Raw genomic sequence first — 23,437 nt, 5'->3', positions numbered from 1 at the left:
GTCTGACACACCGGTGTCAATGTGTTCTTTTTTCCATTTCCAGGAGTGTAATAGCATTTATGTAACACAGATGTATGTTTGACATTTTTCTCCAGTGATGCCTACATGTTTATAATGAATTCTATTTGCTGAAAATCAGCAATAATAAATACATTCCAAAGATAGTATAACTATAACTTTTTGTTTCTTGCACAAAGATATTTGTGTTGAGTATTCTGTTCTCTTTTATTTGTCTTGAAGTGAAACCAAAAACATAAAGTAAAAAAAAAAAAAAAAAAAAAATAGAAAATACAGTAAAAATTCTACGTAGGGTACCCAAAGAATGTTCTCGTACATCATGGAAGAACTGGAAATTTACACCCACACAAACGCACACCCAAATGAAATTTTAAATGAACAAACAGAACTAAAGTGTAAAAAATATCTATAAAACTTTATTTACACCCTAAAAGAAAAGGAAAACAATAAATTTTCAACACTTCCTGACACACAAGACAGTAGAGTACCCAACACAAATATCTTTGTAGGAAAAAGAAAAAGAAATATAGTTATTCTCTATTTGAATGTATTTATTATTGCTGATTTTCCCACAAATAAAATTCATTGTAAAGTTATAAGTATCGCTGGAGAAAACTGTCCAACATGTGTGTCCAACAAAAGTGCCGTATAAATGGAAAATGAGGATGCTACCATTGTATTTATTGCTGATGTTTGGCTAGACAATGTTAAGGTACTGAGGATTTCACACCTAACAATGTCTGCTGCAGTTGTATTACTAAAAAGCTGAAAACACACTTGCATGGTTTGTCACTCAAGAATGCCAATTTTGTTTTTCAGGTATTAGAAAAGCTTTCAACATTATTTCAGGGCTACTCAGAATGTCCACCAGTGGCATTTGTGCTGATGGGCAATTTCCTCTCATCACAGCATGGCAGTGCACATGCTATAAGCATGACCAGTAACCCCGTGAGACAGTCAAAAAGATGCTCCAGGATGCAATATGTGAGATACATAATAAAAGCTGAGACATAAACAAGCAACATAATTTTATCATACATTTTTATGAAAAATTTTCAACCACAACTTGTAAAGGCAAAAATGTTGAAACAAGCTCATCATGATAGATGTATATTGAGTTAATGAAGTGTTAATATATAAGTTGCAAAAACTTGGAGGAATTTACATATGCTGCTTTCAGTTTTATGGATCATTTAGATATCAGATATAGAAGTAACCTTGGGTGTGCTCCAGGGAAATGTGTTGAGTACTCTTGCTGTTCATATTGCATATTAATGATCTTGCACACAATATTAATATTAAAATCAGGATTGTGGTAGAGGATGCAGTTATCTATAATGAAGTACTACCTGAGAGAAGCTGCATAAATATTCAGACAAATCTTGATAAGATTTCAAAGTGGTGCAGAGATTGGTAACATGCTCTAAATGTTCAGAAATGTAAAATTTTGCATTTCGCAAAACGAAAAAAATGTGGTATCCTATGACTTAAAGATCAATGAGTCACAGTTGGAATTAACCATTCATACAAATACCTGGATGTGACACTTTGTAGGGATATGAAATGGAATGATGACATCAGTTCAATCATGGCTAAAGCAGGTGGTAGACTTTGGTTTATTGGTAGAAATATGGGGAAGTGCAATCAATCTGCGAAGGAGATTGCTTACAAATCACTTGTGCGACTGATTGTAGAATATTGCTCAAGTGTGTGGGCCTGTACCACATAGGACTAACAGGGGATATTGAATGTATACACAGAAGGACAGCACGAATGACCACAGGATTGTTTAATCTGTGGGAGTACTGAAGGGACTGAACTGGAAGACCCTTGAAGGTAAGAGGTAAACTATCCCGAGAAAGACCATTAACAAAGTTTCAAGAACCAACTTTAAATGATTACTGTGGGAATATACTACAGGCCCCTACATATCGCTGACATAGGGATTGTTGATGGTAAGATTAGAATAATTGCTGCCTGCACAGAGACTTCCAGACCTTTATTCTTTTTCATGCTTCACACATGAATGGAACAGGAAGAAACCCTAGTAACTGGGACAACGGGATATACCCTCTGCCTTGCATCTCATGGTGGTTTGCAGAGTGTGGATGTAGATGTAGAAACAATTATTGAAGAAAAGTAAAACTTGTTTTACCTCATTTCCTTCCACCATACTCTGCAAGCAGAATAATACTTTATCTCCACTTTCTAAGTAAGTCAAATTCAAAACTTGGAACTCAATGGAAGCACTACTCCCTTTCAAGTGATAAAGAGAAAAACTAAATCAAAAGCTGAAACATAAATAATAATAATAATAATAATAATAATAATAATAATAATAATAATAATAATAATTATAATTATTATTATTATTATATTATATATGACATATTTGTTTGTTTGTGGAGTTACTCAAAATTTGGTACCATATGACATAATATAGTAAAAGTAAGCAAAATGTACAAGTGTTTCTGTATTTATATCTCCATTGTCATCCATTCCAAGAAAATATTATGCAGTCATGCAGCTGAAATTTATTGCTACGATATCACCCTTAAAATTGTGATCAGATGTTGGTCACCTCCATTATAACCATGATGAAATGTGGATCACCCTAGTAGTTTGTGGTGAGCCACTCCGCACTACTCTGATAGGGTAAACTTAAACCGACTAGACGTACTGCCTTAGGTAAATTCAGCGACTGTATTTTAAATCTTCTATTATATATTTCAGTGTCAGGTCACTCAATGGAATCATTTCTGGGCTTGGATTTACTACCATGTTGTCATCAGATAATTGTATATACACTGAAGAACCAAAGAAACTGGTACACCAGCCTAATGTTGTGTAGGGGCACTGCAAGCATGCAGAAGTGCCACAACACAACATCGCATGGACTCGACTAATGTCTGAAGTAGTGCTGGAGGGAACTGACACCATGAATCCTGCAGGGCTGTCCATAAAGCCACAAGAGTACAAGGGGATGGAGATCTATTTAGAACAGCACACTGCAACATCCCTGATATGCTCCATAATGTTCATGTCTGGGGAGTTTGGTGGCCAGCAGGACGGTTTAAACTCAGAAGTGTGTTTCTGGAGCTGCTCTGCTGGAATTGTTACAGTCCATTGAAATGCACAATGGACATGAATGGACGCAGGTGATCAGACAGATGCTTACGTATGTGTCACCTGTCAGAGTCGTATATAGACGTATCAGGCATCGCATGTCACTCCACTACACATGCCCCACACCATCACAGAGCCTCCACCATCTTGAATAGTCAGTCCCCTGCTGACATCCAGGGTCCATGGATTCATGAGGTTGTCTCCATACCCGTACACGTCCACATCCATCCGCTTGATACAATTTGAAATCAGACTTGTCTGATCAAGCAACATGTTTCCAGTCATCAGTAGTCCAATGTCAGTGTTGACGGGGCCAGGCGAGGCGTATAGCTTTGTATCGTGCAATCATCAAGGGTACACGAGTGGGCCTTCAGTTCCAAAAGCTCATATTGATGACGTTTTGTTGACTGGTTCCCATGCTGACACTTGTTGATGGCCCAGCATTTAAATCTGCAGCAATTAATGGAAGGGTTGCACTTCTGTCACGTTGAATAATTCTCTTCAATCGTTGTTGATCCCTTTCTTTCAGGATCTTTTTCTGGCCCCAGAGATTTGATGTTTTACCGAATTCCTGATATTAACGGTACGCTCATGAAATGCATTGATATCGGCAGCAATCTGCGGAAGGGTTGCACTTTTGTCACGTTGAATGATTCTCTTCTGTCGTTGTTGGTCCCTTTCTTGCAAGATCTTTTTCTGGCCTCAGCGATGTCGGAGATTTAATGTTTTACCGGATTTCTGATATTAACAGCATGCTCGTGAAATGGTAGTACGGGAAAATCCACACTTTATCGCTACCTTGGAGATGCTGTGTCCCATTGCTCGTGCATAGACTACACCACCACGTTCAAACTCACTTAAATGTTGATAACCTCCCATTGTAGCAGCAGTAACAGGTCTAACTGCACCAGACACTTGTCGTCTTATATAGGTGTTGTCAACCACAGTGCCATATTCTGCCTGTTTACATCTCTCTGCATTTGAATAAACATGTCTATTTGGTGTTTCAGTGTATATTACATCGTAACTTTTTAACTGAACAGGTCCAGAGAGGTGCTCACAATATCTTGTACCTGTTAAGTTGATGAGTTACTACATATCATATTCAAAACATCTTATGATGGTAGGCAACGAGAACCTCATAACTCCATCTGTCTGCGAAATCTCTTAATTCCAGTAACTACGTAATCAAAGAGAGATTTGAAAGTGCATGGATTTCTGTAATCGGTCAATAACTAGGCTTGTACAATATACTCACATATGTAGCAACTTTGTGTACCTCTTTTTAAGCAACCTTTTTTGCTTGACATGCAAAATTTAACAAAATGAAGTTACGAGGTTTTCATATTTGTTATAATGTCATTGTAATAAGATTAAACTAGTATTGATACAGTTGAGTGGCCTGAAACTGGAATATGTAATAAAACAACTTTGTAAACTACAGAGTCATTGTATGAAACCTATATAACTTGATCTAAACCCTCTTACAAAATGTACCAGTTTTTGTGGTGTGGCTACACTGACATTTTAGGAAATCCGTTTTCTTTCTAAACATATGCTAGCCAGGAAGAATTTTATATTGTGCTTGGTTATTAGGCAGGATAAACACAAAGCTTTCAGATATAGAATAAGAAACACTTTTGATTTCCTGCTGTGTGTTTTTAGCATATTTCTGTAGCTGTTTGTTGATCAAATGGATAGCAAAATTAACACCAGTGAACGACCTCATTTATTCCAATTTTACAAACTTCTGGAAAGGATGCACAGGGGTGATTACCATAGCCAAAGAGGGCAACAGAAACAACTGCATAGGCTTTTAATTTGGGTATTTTAATCAATGACATGTCAGTTTGCTCCAAAATTGGAAATTTACACTTTGTGGTCTAGTGGTGAAGCAGTGCCTGGAAACAAAAAGGTCATGGGATTGAATCCCGGTTAGAATCTTTTAGCCTCTCGGGAACAACACATGGTTTGAATTCATGAAACACACACACACACACACACACACACACACACACACACACACACACAGTAGTGAGAAACATTCTGAAAATCTAACTTCAGTGTCAAATAACTCTGAAAGGCACAATGTATCAATTTTTTTCCTAACGATTGTTCCTCAGCTCACCCTCCTCAGCAACACCCTTTTCAGACCATTCCTGACCACCATACATACCACCATAGGCAAAATTGGAAGTAGTTGATGTACATTAACTAGCATGGTATGACTTAGTATAGCAGTCACTACATTTTATTTCAATACAGTTTGTAGAAACACTGAAAGATGGCGATGATCTAATTTAAATGGAAACAAGATTTCAGAATGGAAATAAATCTGATGGCAACAAATTGATGTTGTCCTGATTGGAATTACTCTCAGTGTGAGGCACTCTTAGCAACAATGTAAAGGGCAAGTAAAACAAATGAAGATGTGCGTGTTCAGTAAGCTAGATACAGATGGAACTGTCTCTCATGTCAAATAGGAAACATTTAGTTCTGGGCAGGACCATGCAGAGAAATTTTGGCTAAGTTTAGAAGAATAGTTGACCAAACATTAGAGGAACAGTTCTTCAGAGGAGGATCCTTCAATGATCTTTTCTGTAAAGAAGTTTGTAAAGATAAAGTGCACAATAGTCATAAAACAGATCGTAGGCTATTGCTAGTAAGATGCTGAGTGAAACACTTTTGCACAAAAGGGCATTGTGAGAAACCTAAAATGACTACCATAACAGAACCTCATTGAAATACCTCTCAAAAAGTGCAAAGATTGTCAGCTTGTCTTAAATATTAAAAAAATAGTGTATTTTCAAACTGCAAAACACATAGTAACCTAAGATTACGGTACCGCTGAGTCACAATTGAAATCAGTCAACTCATTGAAACATTAATACATGGGGGTAACAATTTGTGGGTACATGAAAAGAATAATCAAATACGTGGTTGGTTTGAAAAGTTCTCAGAATGGAACAGGAAAAAAGTACTTAAATCACTGAAACTTTTTTTATTTTTCAATATAGTCTCCTTGTAGATTAACACACTTGGTGCAATGATGTTCCAGTGCCTTGATCCCATTTCAAAACTGAATTTCCTCCGGGCCTGCATAATAGTTGTCAGCTCCGGTAATCAATTCTTCGTTTGAAGTAAATCTTCGTCCACCAAAAAAAAAAAAAAATAACGGTTTTGGGAAGAGCTGGAAGTCTGATGGAGCCATATCAGGTGAATAATGCGGGTGTGGCAACAATTCACACTTTAGTTCGTGTAATTTTGCCATGGCGACGCCATGTGTGCGGGCGTGCATGGTCTTGATGGAAGATGACTTTCTTCCTTGCTAAACCTGGCCTTTTTTCGCATATCTTTAGTTGCAATTTGTCCAGGGGGTTAACTTAGTATTCTCCAGTAATTGTTTGCCCAGTGGGGAGATAAAACTACTAACAGATTCCCCTTCATATCCCACAACACTGATGCCATGACATTTCCCACCAAAGGAATTGTCTGTGCTTTCTTTGGTGGCAGAGAATTAGCTTGTTTCCACTGTTTTGACTGTTGTTTTCTCTCTGGGGTATAGTAGCGCACCCAAGTTTCATCTGTGGTCACAAACCGGCGCAAAATATCTTCTTTATTTATCCTATAATGGGTCAAATATTATTCCTATATGTACATTCTCATGCATTTTTGATCCAGTGTCAAAGAGTCGCGGCACCCATCTTGCAGGTAATTTTCTCATTTCTAATTCTGCAGTTGAAATGTGATATACCCTTTCAGACAACATCTGGCAAGCACGAGCAATTTCACGCAGTTTCAATCGGCGATCCTCCTTGACCATTTTGTGCACTCTTTTGCAATGATTTCTGGAGTAGTGACACTGCACAGATCATCATCTAAGCTCTCCTGACGAAATTTAAATTCATTTGTCCACTTGGCAACAGTTGAATATGAAGGAGCAGCAGAGTCCCCCAGTGTATTCTGGAAATCGGTGTGAATGTCCTTTGCTTTCATACCTTTCTTTATGGAGTACTTAATCACCAGATAAAACCTAAGTGTTAATATGTGACCTTTCCTACAAGTTGTTTTGTTTTCCATGTAGTGTGATTTGAATGTAAATTGAAGCTGGAGGTGTGGAGAAAGGAAAGGAAAGGAATTACTGATGTCAGAATGCATATTCCCACCAAGTACCACCTATCCGCAGACCCTGTCCATTTCTTCCATGCTTGCTCAGATTCCCACAGCAGGTCGGATGTACTTGTGCATCCACATTGAGGAATACGGAACCAGTGCCCATCTAGGCGAATTATTACATGAATGTTTGGTGTCTGCTCTTTTCAACACGATGCACTCAAATGAACAGGTGGCGTTCAGTGGAAATGTGGATCGGCTGTGAGATGTGCCGAATAATCTGCACGGTTGTAATAATGCTCTGTCTTGGAGGTGCAATGGTTAATGCACCTGCCCAGTAAGCAGGGGATCCCATGTACGAATCCCAGTCCGGTACACATTTTCGATCGTCGCCACTGATGATTCCGCATAATGTTAATGCAGCTGACATCTGTAATCCTTGTCATTTCCTTTCTCCCCACCTCCACCTTCAATTTACACATGATATATCACAGCTTCAGATTCCGTATATTGTGTATTCTGTCAGACATATCCGAAAGAACAGATGCCACGCATTCATGTAGTGTAATGTAAACCAACCAATCGAAATTACAGCAGTTCCTTTCTTCTAATCTACACCCCCCCTCCCGAAAATGCATAATACAGAAAGAAAATTATTTCTTTTTCAGACCAGAGATGTAGTAAAAGGCACTTACCTTTTCTTACATAAAATTATATATTTCAGGCAAAAAGTAATGTAAGCTCATGTGTGTTCATTTGCTGGCATTATTTCCATATACAGTGGGGCTCTCTCATGCTGACAGTTACACCCTCTGTGGCTGTCATCAAGTGTTGAAGAGTTAATGAGACTGGAGATAAAATTTTTGTATCTTCTACCTTTTGCATGTCATTAACAGCAACAAGTTTTATTTTTGAGTGAATGTTGTGTAAATTATACTTACATCAATTTGCTCTGGATTAAAAAAAAGTATTTGTGCCATAGTTCTTTACAGTTTTCAGTTCTCCAGTGACCTACTTATTCTTTGTCAAACAGAGATTATTTTGGAAACATGAACACATTTGGAGGTCCTTCCAGCAAAAGTCTGAAGCTGTCAAAGAAGCTGCTTAAAATAGAAGAGGAAAATGAGGATGCTACCATTGTATTTATTGCTGATGTTTGGCTAGACAATGTTAAGGTACTGAGGATTTCACACCTAACAATGTCTGCTGCAGTTGTATTACTAAAAAGCTGAAAACACACTTGCATGGTTTGTCACTCAAGAATGCCAATTTTGTTTTTCAGGTATTAGAAAAGCTTTCAACATTATTTCAGGGCTACTCAGAATGTCCACCAGTGGCATTTGTGCTGATGGGCAATTTCCTCTCATCACAGCATGGCAGTGCACATGCTTATCTCCTTAAGGAAAAATTTAAAATTCTAGGGGATTTGATTGTTCAGTTTCCTAAATTAACAGCAAATAGCAAATTCATATTCATTCCTGGCCCTGTTGATCCTGCTTTTGCTAGCATTCTTCCCAGGTACGTTCAGATGAAAGCCACTTTGCTTTCAGTGTCAGTAGTCTAGTTTATGAGACAGAATTTCATGCTGTTATTAATCTGTAATAACTGCATAAAATTCTGGTTTATAGAAGATTAGTAGGTTTAAAGTTATTGAAGGGGATACATCATCATTGTTGCTGAGATTTTACAATTTTTGTGATACGTCACTGAGCACCTGTTTCGTGTATGTAGACTTATGTGAGTAAATGCATCCCATATTCATAGAGATATTTTTTTTTTTCCTGGACAGACCACCATTGCCAACTTTTGTCACAGAAGAGCTGAAAAAGAAACTTCCTTCAGCTATCTTCAGCACAAGTCCTTGCCGAATACAGTACTGCACCCAAGAAATAGTAGTAATACGGGAAGATCTGGTGACTAAAATGTGTCGGAATACTATTTATTTTCCTACCTCTGGTGATATACCACAGCATGTGAGTTCCAAGTATTGACAGAGACATTTGTATTACCGGTATTACAATTCTCTTATACTTGTCACTAATAATAATTTTTTCCTTGTTCGTAGTTTGCAAAGACAATAATAAGCCAAGCACACCTAGCACCACTGCCACTGGCTGTATGCCCTGTTTATTGGGGATTTGATTATGGGATGCAGCTTTATCCATTACCTGATCTAATCGTAACTGCTGATCAATTCAACGCATTCACCACATCCTACTCTGGATGCCAAGTGATAAACCCAGTAAGTATAAAATTAATTTATGAAGCAAGTTATATACCCTCACCCCCTTCCCTGAAGATGTTCGTGCAGAGAACAGATCTTTTTTCATATAAAAAGAGTAATAACATCTCTCTATGCACTGAGGGATGGTGCTTACAAAAAAGTTTAACTTTATTTCATAGTCATTCATTAAATAAATGTAAAGTTAATTAGCTGATAAATCATGAATCCTTACTTATTAGTATGATTTGTGGCTGCCTCGATATGACTGGGTGTATCATCACTGACTCACAAGTCGCCGAAGTGGCATCAGCTAAACAGGACTTGCAATTTCGGCGGCCGAACACCCCGCATGGGGTCTCCCGGCCATAATGCCGTATGATCATTTCATTTTTGTTATGTTTTGTGTTACCCAAGAGTTAGGGGAAAAACAATAATCCTGCCCCATGGAAAAAGAAACTACTCAAAATTGCCCGTGAGAAAGGGTATTTCCTCTAGGTGAGTAATATTGCTGGAAGTAATTATGCTACAACTGTCTATTTTTGTAATGAGAGTAATTACTCTAGTATACTTTACAATTGACATCTTGGAACTTCCTATAAGGGTAGACTACTTGACTTACTGCTGTACACCTAGAAGGAAAGTCTCAAGTAATACCTAAGGCTACTAATTGTAAATATCTCATATCTGTTTCATTAAGAAGTACAGTTCATAATGAGATGTATGAAGTGTTGATGTTCTTTCCTACATTGTGATTTCAGAGTTCTTTCCCAAGAAGCAATTATTCTTTTAAAGTGTACCTGCCAGCTTCACGCCAAATAGAAGACAGTCAAATTCCAAATGACTGATAATAGTTATTGTATTGTTTGTATATTACATATAATTACAATATTTATCATACATAAATGTCATAAAGCTGTAAATATATTTACATAATTTTAAAAGGTGACCTTTTTCTTTACAAAACACTAATATTTTGATTTCAAGAATTTCTAAATAATTTACACAGGTATTTGGTATTGAAAAATATCACTTCGTTGATTGTGATACGTAGTATGTTACAAGTACTGTTACAATTTTAACAACAATAAAAGAAGACTCCACTCAATGACTTCCAGGCAGCACTGCACCACTGTGAACAATTCTAATTGTTTTTTAGTAGATAAACCTTCTGCACATAAAAATGAGCAGAGGTACTGAGTACACTCTCACATGCAACAATACTTGCTTTTATACATCCTTCACATCAAAAGATAAAATTTATGAAGCATACTGATTTGTTGGATTCTGACTCACAACCTCTTAGCATCAGTTGCTTGTGACCTGTCGACTATGGTCTCCTGTCAAACAGAATGAAAATGTTAATAACTGCAAATTTTTACCGAAAACCAATGAAATAAAGAGCTTAACTTACTTTCTTTTTGATATCTTCTGCAGGCTTCTTCTCTTTCATTTGCATCAAAATACCACAGTGTAATAGCATATCTGAAAAGGTAAAGTACCTTGGTCTAAATGGACAACTTCTTGTCACAAGAGATGAACTTAAACAGGCACCATGGCAATAACAAGAATAAATCAATGCTAATTTTACCTTGTCTTGTATGCTGGCTGAACTTCGTGAGGGTTACGCCTATCAGACCAGAAAAAAAGAATTCTGTCAAACAGTGGTTCTATATCTGCTACTTTGTCTTGCCATCCAAAAGGGAAGATTCGTAAAAGGCCTCCGTTTTCCTATGAAGCGGTAAATTATGAGTGTTTCCTACTTATGTGTTAAATAGGAAGAGTCTTTAAGCATTATAAATTGTTACTACCCAACCACAATATTATTGCATTTGGCCTCCCATGACATTACAGTAATTAACACCACCACATTGCACTGTGAATGATTTCAAGACAGATGTGCACATACTATCAAGTTGTTCAGCATGTCCTCATAAAGTAACAATTAAAAACTCATGCTACGTTGATCAAAGTGCCTTTGCTCCCAGGTGCAGTAATATTGTGGTCGACTAATAATGAATGTCAAAATAAGACCACGAATATACTGATTATCTTAACTGTAAACATAAATCTTTTTAAGCCAATAATTAACAACAGAATTAGGGACTTTCCATTTCAGCGTGGAGGATGATACTACAACAGAAATACTTGTATTCAATACCAAATGGTTTTTCGTATGCCAAAAAGGGAAAAAAATTAGTTATAATGAAAGATTACTTTCAACATTGACGATTATTCTCTCACTATGTGTACTTATATATAATGTATTTTTATGGAAGAAATGGAGAAAAAGACATTATTTTCAGCAGGACACAGTAACACAAAGTGATATCACATATTTAAATTATTGCCCAATTCATTAAAAACTCAAATGAAAAACAAAGTTATTAGGAGGAATCAAGTATAGAGGCATCAGTAATTAGGGAACAAGCAGGTGGGTGAAAGTAACATATCTATACTCAAGATTTGACTAGGCGGATAGAAGCTCTTTCATTGTGTTGCAGGTGTGTTATGTGTACTATTCATTGGTGTACGAAGATTAAATGATATTTCCGATCTTTGACTCAAATCTGCACTGACTTTTGCCTGTGAATGTCAAAGTCTTAGACATTATCTATCACTAATATTTATAATATTTAATACCCCTCCCTCCCTCCCCCCCCCCCCCCCCCCCCCCCCAATGAACCATGGACCTTGCCGTTGGTGGGGAGGCTTGCGTGCCTCAACGATAATGATGGCGTCCTCTTGGGTAAAATATTCCGGAGGTAATATAGTCCCCCATTCAGATCTCCGGGCGGAGACTACTCAAGAGGACGTCATTATCAGGAGAAAGAAAACTGGCGTTCTACGGATCGGAGCGTGGAATGTCAGATCCCTTAATTGGGCAGGTAGGTTACAAAATTTAAAAAGGGAAATGGATAGGTTAAAGTTAGATATAGTGGGAATTAGTGAAGTTCGGTGGCAGGAGGAACAAGACTTCTGGTCAGGTGAATACAGGGTTATAAATACAAAATCAAATAGGGGTAATGCAGGAGTAGGTTTAATAATGAATAAAAAAATAGGAGTACGGGTAAGCTACTACAAACAGCATAGTGAACGCATTATTGTGGCCAAGATTGACATGAAGCCCACGCCTACTACAGTAGTACAGGTTTATATGCCAACTAGCTCTGCAGATAATGAAGAAATTGATGAAATGTATGATGAGATAAAAGAAACTATTCAGATAGTGAAGGGAGATGAAAATTTAATAGTCATGGGTGACTGGAATTCGACACTAGGAAAAGGAAGAGAAGGAAACGTAGTAGGTGAATATGGATTGGGGCCAAGAAATGAAAGAGGAAGCCGCCTGGTAGAATTTTGCACAGAGCATAACTTAATCATAGCTAATACTTGATTCAAGAATCATGAAAGAAGGTTGAATACATGGAAGAATCCTGGAGATACTAGAAGGTTACAGATAGATTATATAATGGTAAGACAGATTTAGGAACCAGATTTTAAATTGTAAGACATTTCCAGGGGCATATGTGGACTCTGACCACAATCTATTGGTTATGAACTGTAGATTGAAACTGCAAAAAGGTGGGAATTTAAGGAGATGGGACCTGGATAAATTGACTAAACCAGAGGTTGTACAGAGTTTCAGGGAGAGCACAAGGGAACAATTGACAGGAATGGGGGAAAGAAATACAGTAGAAGAAGAATGGGTAGCTTTGAGGAATGAAATAGTGAAGGCAGCAGAGGATCAAGTAGGTAAAAAGACGAGGGCTAGTAGAAATCCTTGGGTAACAGAAGAAATATTGAATTTAATTGATGAAAGGAGAAAATACAAAAATGCAGTAAATGAAACAGGCAAAAAGGAATACAAACGTCTCAAAAATGAGATCGACAGGAAGTGCAAAATGGCTAAGCAGGGATGGCTAGAGGACAAATGCAAGGATGTAGAGGCTTATCTCATGAGGGGTAAGATAGATACTGCTTACAGGAAAATTAAAGAGACCTTTGGAGAAGAGAGAGCCACTTGCAAGAATATCAAGAGCTCAGATGGAAACCCAGTTCTAAGCAAAGAAGGAAAAGCAGAAAAGTGGAAGGAGTATATAGAGGGTCTATACAGGGGGCGATGTTCTTGAGGACAATATTATGGAAATGGAAGAGGAGGTAGATGAAGATGAAATGGGAGATATGAAACTACGTGAGGAGTTTGACAGAGCACTGAAAGACCTAAGTCGAAACAAGGCCCTGGGAGTAGACAACATTCCATTAGAACTACTAACAGCCTTGGGAGAGCCAGTCCTGACAAAACTCTACCATCTGGTGAGCAAGATGTATGAGGCAGGCGAAATTCCCTCGGACTTCAAGGAGAATATAATAATTCCAATCCCAAAGAAAGCAGGTGTTGACAGATGTGAAAATTACCTAACTATCAGTTCAATGAGTCACAGCTGCAAAATACTAACGCGAATTCTTACAGACGAATGGAAAAACTGGTAGAAGCCGACCTCGGGGAAGATCAGTTTGGATTCCGTAGAAATGTTGGAACACGTGAGGCAAAACGAAGATAATGGAATGTAGTCGAATTAAGTTGGGTGATGCGGAGGGAATTAGATTAGGAAATGAGACACTTAAAGTAGTAAAGGAGTTTTGCTATTTGGGGAGCAAAATAACTGTTGATGGTCAGAGTAGAGAAGATATAAAATGTAGACTGGCAATGGCAAGGAAAGCGTTTCTGAAGAAGACAAATTTGTTAACGTCAAGTATAGATTTAAGTGTCAGGAAGTCGTTTCTGAAAGTATTTGTATGGAGTGTAGCCATGTATGGAAGTGAAACATGGACGATAAATAGTTTGGACAAGAAGAGAATAGAAGCTTTCGAAATGTGGTGCTACAGAAGAATACTGAAGATTAGATGGGTAGATCACATAACTAATGATGAAGTGTTGAACAGAGTTGGGGAGAACAGGAGTTTGTGGCACAACTTGACAAAAAGAAGGGACCAGTTAGTAGGACATGTTCTGAGGCATCAAGGGATCACAAATTTAGCATTGGAGGGCAGTGTGGAGGGTAAAAATCGTAGAGGGAGACCAAGAGATGAATACACTAAGCAGATTCAGAAGGATGTAGGCTGCAGTAGGTACTGGGAGATGAAGAAGCTTGCACAGGATAGAGAAATGAGCTTTTCAATTAGTGAGACAATGTAATATTTAATGGTATTAGTATGTGTTCAGACAATGTTTCTCGACTTTTGCTACTATACTATGCTGCCAACCTCCAATATTGTGTACAATAAACCTGCCAACTTTTGTTTGTTTGTAAAGCATACATCAACAAGCTTTTACCATTGATCTTTTTCAGGACCTACTGAATGCCGTTAAAAATGTGTGAGTTTATCTGATTTTAGCTGTCTCCCAATTTTATATTTACGAACAGCAATCCTGAGTTATATTATTTACAACTTTTACATGCTGCTACCAGATAAAAAACATTATTTCGGTATTTGAAAGACTCATTTGTAATTTTTTTAGTAGTGGTGACACATCTACAAGGAAAATTGAATAGATCACAGCTGTGCTTTCAAATATGGTGGTGGGCCGAGTCCAAAATTTAGTATGCAAAGCTGCCAGCTCAGGCGGCAATGATTGTGCCTAACTTAACTGGGCACTGAGTCAAAAGCTTGTATGGTAAATACAGGTATGTCATTAGATACTCTCCAACTCTATACTGGAGTTTATCATAGTGGCTGGTGACTGGGAAAGTGCCAGTCTTTTGGCAACACATGACCAGATATGGGCTTAATAAATCAGAAATGTAATGCCTGCTGTCCAAACAACCAGCTATGTGAATAGAGGCAATCATTTTGTGTACAAAACTGCTTCCATACCACCATGCCAGGTGATGGAGTACTTAGGAGGATGAAAAATGCAATCTGGTGTTTGCTTTCCACACTTGTATACATCCATTGTGATGCTGTACACAGAACCACGACTCATCTGAAATGTGATGTGGTGCTGCTAATGTGTCCAGTGTTATCATAGGACACACCTTCATTGGTGTACCGCTCTCTGCTGTCTCTTCAAGGGAAACTGCAACAAAGGTCACTGTGCTGATGGCCGGTTGTCGTACATAGATGTTGCTGCATTGTCCATGTGGATACTTCTGTATGATCAAAACGTAATGGGAATGCTTTTCCTACAGAATCTATTTATTCATCAACAACAACTTTCTTCCCTTCAAAGTAATCCACCTCAGACATATACATTTGTGCCAGTGCTTTTACCAACCTTGGAATCACTTCTGGAACTAACTTTTCATTATGGTGTTCAGCTCCTTTAGCCAATTCTGTTCTTATCTCATCAACGGTGGCAAAATGAAGTCCTCTCACAGTTCTCTTCAGCTACAAGAATAGTAAGAAGTCCAGTGGCTGAAACAACATAGCTGTTTTGTTTCCTGCCAAAAATCACGTACAAGCACAGACGTGAGCAGGAGCAATATCTTAATGCAATTTGTACAAATGGTTTTTCACGATTCTGGTCTTTTGTCAGACAGCACATAACTCCAGTGTAGCATTCATTAATGACCATAAGGCAGGAATTTATGACAAACTATACCATTGTAATTGAAGACAACAGTGAGAAGAACTTTCAGATGCGATCAATTTGGTAAAAACAATTTTTTTTTGGTCTTATCTCTTCAGGCAGTTTCCACTGGGACTAACGGATCTTGGTTTTGACGTCATATCCATATACCCGTCCATCATCATCTGTTGTAACCTTCTTTGAAAGTTCTGGACCGTTGTTGACTTCATTTAGAAATTCCCAAGTGATGTCTATACAATGTCACTTTTGTTCAAAATTCAACAATTTCAGAGCAAACTTTCCTGTTACATGTTTCATGGCCAAAACATCTGGAAAAACTGCTTGCCATGAGCCAATGGTTATGCTGGCATCATCACAACTTCTCTGCTGTTGATTCCACGATTTTCCAGAACCATTTTCTTTACTTCTTCCACAGTCATCAGTAGCTGATGTGCTAGGACGTCCATGGTAGTAATCATCTTCAAATTATTGTCGACTCTCTTTGAAACATTTATACCACTTGTAAACTCTTGTTTTACTCATAGTAGATTCGCCAAAAGCCACAATCAACATTTCGAACATGGTGTTGCACTTTATTTAATTTTTCAAGCAAAATCTTTGATCCACCTTTTTCAAAACTAAAAATGAAAGCATGTATATCCTTTTCAACTATCAACTAAATATTCAAAACGGTAAAAAAAAAAATTGAAAAATCAGACTTATTGCCCGTGAAATTAAAAACTTCCCATTACTTTTTGATCACACCTTGTATGATTCTGTTCACCAGAGTATACATCACGTGTCTCCCTGTGTACGAGTCACATGGTGCCGCCGTTTGGAGTATAATGTGAGCAGCAGCATCTCAGAATGATGAAACTCAATCTCAGTAGGCAACGGTCCTGCCACTGTCAAATTCCAAAATGTGCTGGTAGATATCTCTCTTTCTTACTCGAAGCACAGCATGATCTTCCCACAAACAGTCAACATTCAAAAAACGTGCTGGGTAAGCTTTCCTTATATACATAATGTAAGGCACCACTGGGACCTACTTTGTGGCACTAATCTATTATGGGATATACAACTGACCTATAGGCAGTCTCCTTTGACTGCATTTTCCCAGAATCCATGTGCCTTACCTACTACTGAACCTACGTGATCATTCCATGTCATGTTCTTACAAATTGTTCAGCTGGGTATTTGTGTGATTCGACTAATTCTGACTACCTGGTCGTGTTGTCATAGGTTTAATAGCTTTTTCTCAATGCCACTGATACTAACAGCTGTATGTTCATCTTTGCTGTGGTAGTACATCCTAAATCTTTTTTTAGGAAAGGAACAATTTAAAATAGAATTTTATAGAGGCAGCAAAGCTCAAAAAGATTTGCTGAGTCCATGCCACTATGCTACAATTTTTCATGGTGCATAATTTAATCATGGCTAACCCCTGATTTAAGAACCATGAAAGAAGGCTGTATGCATGGAGAACCTGGAGACATAGAGAGAGAGTGGCTAGTGTTGAGAGCTGCAACAAACCCAGTCTATAGGCTGAAATAGTAGTCGTCGTCCTCCACCACCACCACCACCACCAACAACAACAACAACAACAACACCAACACTAACATTGCAGGGAGTCTTCACATTGCTCCCTTCCTTCAATGGAATATGAATAGTATAAAAACTGAAAAGACATGAGTTCCATGATTTAGAAGTTTATGAATGTTTTGTAAAGGAAATCTTGATTAAGTCAAAAGATCATACTAATTTCAAAGCATTATAACTATTTTTTCAAAGCAAACAATTTCTTTCATTTGAGGTTGTATAATTGATGTAGCGTAGTCATAGTGGAGCACTGTCCTATTCGCAACAAACCTTGAATGAAGTAAACAAACCATTTGCTCTGAAACTAATACGCAAATAAATAAAATTCGGTAGCTGGATGATGATTTTTCCCCTTTTACAATGAAAAACACCACTATGTGTCCAAGACATGAAATGTAAAGAAGCCTCAAGTCAAATCACAACAAATTGCTTGAATTTTAGCACTCAATACAGTACCACCACTGGTGATCAATGCTCTACATACACTGAGGGAAAATCAGAGAGATAAACAATGTAATCAGTCATATTATTTTTTTCCCCTCGTTCTTTTCTTTTGACACATACAGATTTTTAATGTATGGTCAGAATACACATTTTTGAACAATATTAATGCGGCAGAACTCTTCATACGTCTGCCCGCTACTACTTACAGAGATAAACAGGTGAATATACAGAAATTAAAAATTTGGAGAGTGTATCTCTACTTGTTTTGTTTGCATACCAATATTATCGCTGGTACAAAATAACTTATTATATATACACCAGGGGCTCAAGGATGCACCAGTTTTGTCTATGTAAGTAATGATTTTGTTAAGAAGGCATTAGTCTTCGTGCAGGCGCTTGAGCAACAGAATTGGACCGCTCACACAGAAGATGCCACGTAACTATAGGAGGAGAAGGCATAGCTGCCTTACAATGTATAAAGCAACAGACAGTATTGCTATCGAGACTAAGAACTATGTAGGTGCACAAGTCATCCTGCATGGGCCATCAGTCCTTTGTGGTGCAGTTTTGAACTTTACCCTTAGCAACAGTGATGCCAATCAGCGACAATCTTGGTGTGCAAACAATATAAGTCGAGATACATTCTTCAAATTTTTAATTTCTGTATATTCTGTTTATCTCTGTAAGTGGTGGCTGGCAGATGTATGAAGAGTTCTGCCACATTAATATTGTTCAAAAATGTGTATTCTGACCGTACATTAAAGAAGTGTTATGGAAGTCATTAGCAAGATGAAGTTTCTTAATAACCCCATATGTTCATCATTTCGCCCATGCCGAGAATCCTATATCAAGAGGATCGAAGCAGACAAGAAGAATTTGCGTCAGCAGAGGTGGGGCGATCTGGAACCAGTATTGTCATACCAATCTCTATGCACAATAGTGGTAACAGGAAAAAGAGGTACTTAAATTTACGAAACATACAGTAGCCTTAAGAAGGAAGCAATGGATCGCAGAAAATGGAGAGGCAAAGGACCTGCTAATACAGCAGATAACTGATGATGATGATGAATCCAAAAATGTATCGATTTTAAAGGTCTGTTGGTATTAGTGCTACTTGAAGTTCACTCAGGATATGTGTAACGTACAATTTTTTTGATTATTCAAGTAGCAATTATTAACCAGTTTCCATTATCTATTATTTTTTATCCCTGCTCCCCCTTCTCCAGCCATGGAATTCAGTCATTCTTAGCAGAATTTTGTGCCAGACATCAACTCAACTAAACCACATTGTTTGTAGGCTGTACTTGTTCAATTTTGCTAACAGCGTGCCTTATACTGAACCGCATGCATTTGTTTCAAAAGCAAGGATTGATCATAAAAAACACTTTGCTGAATGGGTGTTACAATCATGGAACAAATAAAAAAAAAGCAGAACTGTATTTGAATCAGATTCGACATGACAATATCAAGGCCCTTGATCATACTAAAAAATCTGGGAGATTGTGTTACATAACTCATCTTGTTGTCTAACTGGAGGCTACTACCAGCTTTGAAGCCTGCATGTTCCCTCCTTTATAAAATCTTAACTAATGGGAATGTTTTGGGTTACAGTTTCATCTGCTATTAGATAGCTAACAAGAGAAATTATGTACACCAAATTCTGATAGAAATTTTGCATGTAATTTGCGGTTTCTTCAACATCACTATGCATGCAGAACAAAGTTGGCAGTTGTGGACACACATAAACAGGAATGCCCCAAATGAAATGGATTTTAGTTATCCACTGTGATAAGAGGTATTACTTTCAATGCTTGTGTTCCATGTGAAAGAAGTAACAAAAAACTGAAACTGAGTTGCTTCACCAGCAAATGTAACGGTAGCCTGCATGATTTCCTGGCAACAACCCAGAACATACTGGGCAATCACAGATCCCTATGCACAAATATGAAGTACTAGTCGATTCTTTGGAACATTGGTTTCTGTTCCACAGCCATTTAGAACATAGCTACACTCACTTTCACATTTCTCTGACATTTGCGAAATTATTCTTCACAATAAAACATACATTTACCTTCACATTCCAGTCACGATTAAGGTAATATATAGCAGTAACACATCTGCCATCTCGGTTAGGGTTGTCCACATGTTTTACATAACGTGAACCATAACCAGGGTAACAAGCAACCATTGCCTGTAACAAATGTGAACTACCTTAAATACTGCATCTGATACAAAACCTAACTACAATAAAAAATCTATGTATAATAATTAGGAGTTAGTAAATCAGCACTGAACTAAGCAAATGTGCATGTAATGAATGGTGGGGTAGTTTAAGTAAGGGAAGCATGAGTAAATGAAAGAGGAAGAAATAGTAGACCATACTTTCAGTATTATAGATGTTAACAACAGTTAATATTCCGTATAGAAATCATATCTCCAATTGATAAAATATCACTCATCATAAATTAAAGGGATACTGTAACTATGAGGGTATAAGAAAAAAATAATAAATGCTATTTACTTATATATGGATGACCATTACAATTACAAAATATACTACTGCAAGCACCACATTTAACATTTTATGATTATGATAATGTTCTCCAAGTATACCTAAATATGAGGGCTATCCAGAAAGCAACAGACATTTTGAAACAAAAAAAATAACAATATGAGAAAAAATCATCATGTTATATACATTTTAAAGGTACACTCTTAAGCTATTTTCTACATAAGAGCCAACTGAGGCATTTATCGTACCGTGACCCAAATTTTTCAACAACACCTCTGTAGAAATTTGCTGCCTGCAACTGCAACCACATATTTATACCAATATGCAGTTTTGTGTCATTATCTAAGTATTGTGTAGTGAGCTATGTCTTCATTGATAGGAAGAGGCGGTAGTCGCTCGGCACTGAATGTGGGCTGTATGATGGGGTGATTAAACATGAATTTTGTCGTTGATTTTCATTCGGTCTGTCAGTTACAAGGCTAGGCCTACCACTGTGGTTCTCATTCTGAACAGTGGTACGGCCATTTTTAAAATCAATGCACCACTGTCTCTCCCAACTTTCGCTCATTATTCCTTTTCCACATGCATTACAAAGGTTGAGAAAAAATTTAAATTGGTTTGCAGTTTTTGGTCCAAACAACCTAATCACAGAATGCACCTCAGAATTGATGGCATTTTCTACTGTAGTGCACATTTTAACATGTCACAGAAAGCAACATAGCAGGGACACAGGTCACCCACTGCCAGTGTAGGAATGTTAAGGCACCAAGATGGCGGCTGCAGCCCTGCCCACTGCCGCAATAAATCAAAACCTCTGTCATTGACTGTGCAGTCATCATAGATCAGTGATAAAAAATTCAAAACCAGTTCTATTTCAGATCATAATATTAGTGAATACAGTAACAGCAAAATCACACTGTCTGGGATTTGTGTCCATTGCTTAAGTACAGCAGTGAACAAACTAAATAGTTTTTGGAGAACAGATTAGTTGGAACCTATTTTGTGAAGATGTGCAAGTAATACATATACCAATTGTCTCCTAAAATAGGACTACTTTCATAATCATGCCAATAAAACTCTAAATTAGGAGCAGTGCCATTATGTGTTTTGCGGAGCAATGTTGACAGGGCTTCTACAGCTAAAACTATACTCTGCAAGCCAATTCAAAATGTGTGGTGAAGGGTACTTCGTGTACCACTGACACTTCCTGCTCTCCTGTTCCAGGCGTAAATGGTGCACAGGAATAACTGTTGGTAAGCCTCAATATGAGCTCAAACCTACGTTCAAGATCATTTTGGTATATATGAAGGAGAAATCAATGTGGTGGTTGACTCTTCTAGGAATGTAAACACTCTGAATTTTAACAGTAGACCACACCACAATGCACACCACCTCTCGTTTAGCACCTGCCACTGCAGTTGGATGAGCACATCTGTGTGGCTTTCGCATTTATTAAACAATACACAGTTTCTGAAGATTCTTCCACTGGATCTCATTTCTGGCATCTATTTTTCCTATGGTTTCTTTAATATTGTCATTTCACTTCAAATTGTTCCATATGCATTCTCCCAGATATTTAATAGATGTGACTATTACCATTTGATTGTTGAGCAACAGTGTAATTAAATTCACACAAGATCATTACTTGCAGAATTCATATTGATTCCTTCCAGTGAGGTGTGAGGGATGTAAGGAGGCATCTTAGTAGCTGGTTGTAAGTGTCCAACGAGGGAAGCTATCTTTCCTAGCAAACAGATGAAGCTGTAGCATAGCAACCACATAAGGGCATATAGTGTGAGTGTGAACCCGAGCAGTGTATTGCAGCAGCATTGAGGGCGGCAGTTGCTGAATGCTGTCACTAATTATTCAACAAGGAATGTGGCGAAGGCAGGTTAGCTTGCTCAAACAGCGAACTCAGCAGTACTGCATTGATTAGTGCATGCAACAAGGAGCAAGTTAGATTTCCATGGTCATTCTCTGAGTCTTGCAGCCCAACCGGGATGATGGGCTGTGCCAGATAGGGACTCCACATGCACTGCCAGCAGAAGTTACCAGTGGAAAGCCTTTGCAATACAACAGCTCTGTGCTCTCAGCCTCTACCTGGACTTATTGCCATGGCTCGGTTCCTGCCCAGATGGGACGGCTGGTTTCTTCCCACGCACATCAGCCGCCATCTGCCGCTGCCGGACAAGCATCTCAGTGTGTGTGTGTGTGTGTGTGTGTGGGGGGGGGGGGGGGCATCCCTCGCTACAACCCACAGGGTGGCAGGAGCCGTTGGGGCACAGTATGTCGAATCCGTGCAGATAGCTCATGCAACAAGGCCATCAGCATGGTGCAGTACCAGCAACACAGGGTGTGCAGGTAACCAGCCCAGCATAATTCACCTGTAAGCTGGCCACTGATCCAGTATATCAAGCAGAGCATGTGTGTCAATAAAAGAACTTGCTACATTTGTAGCAGCCTTACTCTGGAACCACCTGTGCCTCCTCCACCTGTTTGCAACATTCTGGCTTATAGCCGCCTCATCCTGCAACAGGGGACACTAAAATCTGGAGTCAGGATTTCGGGTGTCCGTCTTCAAACAGCACGGAGTCTTGACCACAACCTACAATGGATACAGTATGGTGAGTGATGAACTATTTGGTTACGTTTTGGAGAGTGTAATAGAAATGGAAGTGAGATGTGACTGTCATTTTAATTTTAAGGCTACCTTGTTTAGCCCAAAGAAGCCAACTGACTTATTTGAGTTTGAAAGTAAATGTAGAGAGCAGTCCTGCTATTCACAATAAAGTGCCTGGCAGAGGGTTCAATGAACCACTTTCAAGATTCT

The 23,437-nt window shown here is 38.2% G+C and overlaps 2 protein-coding genes across 3 annotated transcripts in view; one reads left to right on the top strand and one right to left on the bottom strand.

Annotated features, from left to right (window-relative positions):
* LOC124607933 (DNA polymerase epsilon subunit 2) overlaps positions 1-10,422 on the top strand; it is a 133,785-nt gene extending 123,363 nt beyond the window's left edge. For both annotated transcript variants that reach the window (XM_047139946.1, XM_047139945.1), the window contains exons 6-10: positions 8,291-8,432; positions 8,540-8,775; positions 9,047-9,230; positions 9,323-9,499; positions 10,240-10,422. In XM_047139946.1, coding sequence (XP_046995902.1) covers positions 8,291-8,432; positions 8,540-8,775; positions 9,047-9,230; positions 9,323-9,499; positions 10,240-10,326 — 826 coding nt within the window. In that variant the 3' untranslated portion in view covers positions 10,327-10,422. The remainder of the gene's footprint in view (positions 1-8,290; positions 8,433-8,539; positions 8,776-9,046; positions 9,231-9,322; positions 9,500-10,239) is intronic.
* Positions 10,339-23,437, bottom strand: part of LOC124607959 (egl nine homolog 1) — a 63,179-nt gene continuing 50,080 nt past the window's right edge. Inside the window, exons 2-5 of the mRNA XM_047139947.1 lie at positions 20,167-20,286; positions 11,070-11,209; positions 10,893-10,963; positions 10,339-10,818 (exon numbers count right to left, since the gene is read on the bottom strand). Of these exons, the coding sequence (XP_046995903.1) occupies positions 10,787-10,818; positions 10,893-10,963; positions 11,070-11,209; positions 20,167-20,286 (363 nt within the window). The 3' untranslated portion in view covers positions 10,339-10,786. The remainder of the gene's footprint in view (positions 10,819-10,892; positions 10,964-11,069; positions 11,210-20,166; positions 20,287-23,437) is intronic.

This window comes from Schistocerca americana, chromosome 1 (genome assembly GCF_021461395.2).
Source record: "Schistocerca americana isolate TAMUIC-IGC-003095 chromosome 1, iqSchAmer2.1, whole genome shotgun sequence".
Taxonomy (NCBI): domain Eukaryota; kingdom Metazoa; phylum Arthropoda; class Insecta; order Orthoptera; family Acrididae; genus Schistocerca; species Schistocerca americana.
This window is presented reverse-complemented; position numbering and strand designations above follow the sequence as displayed.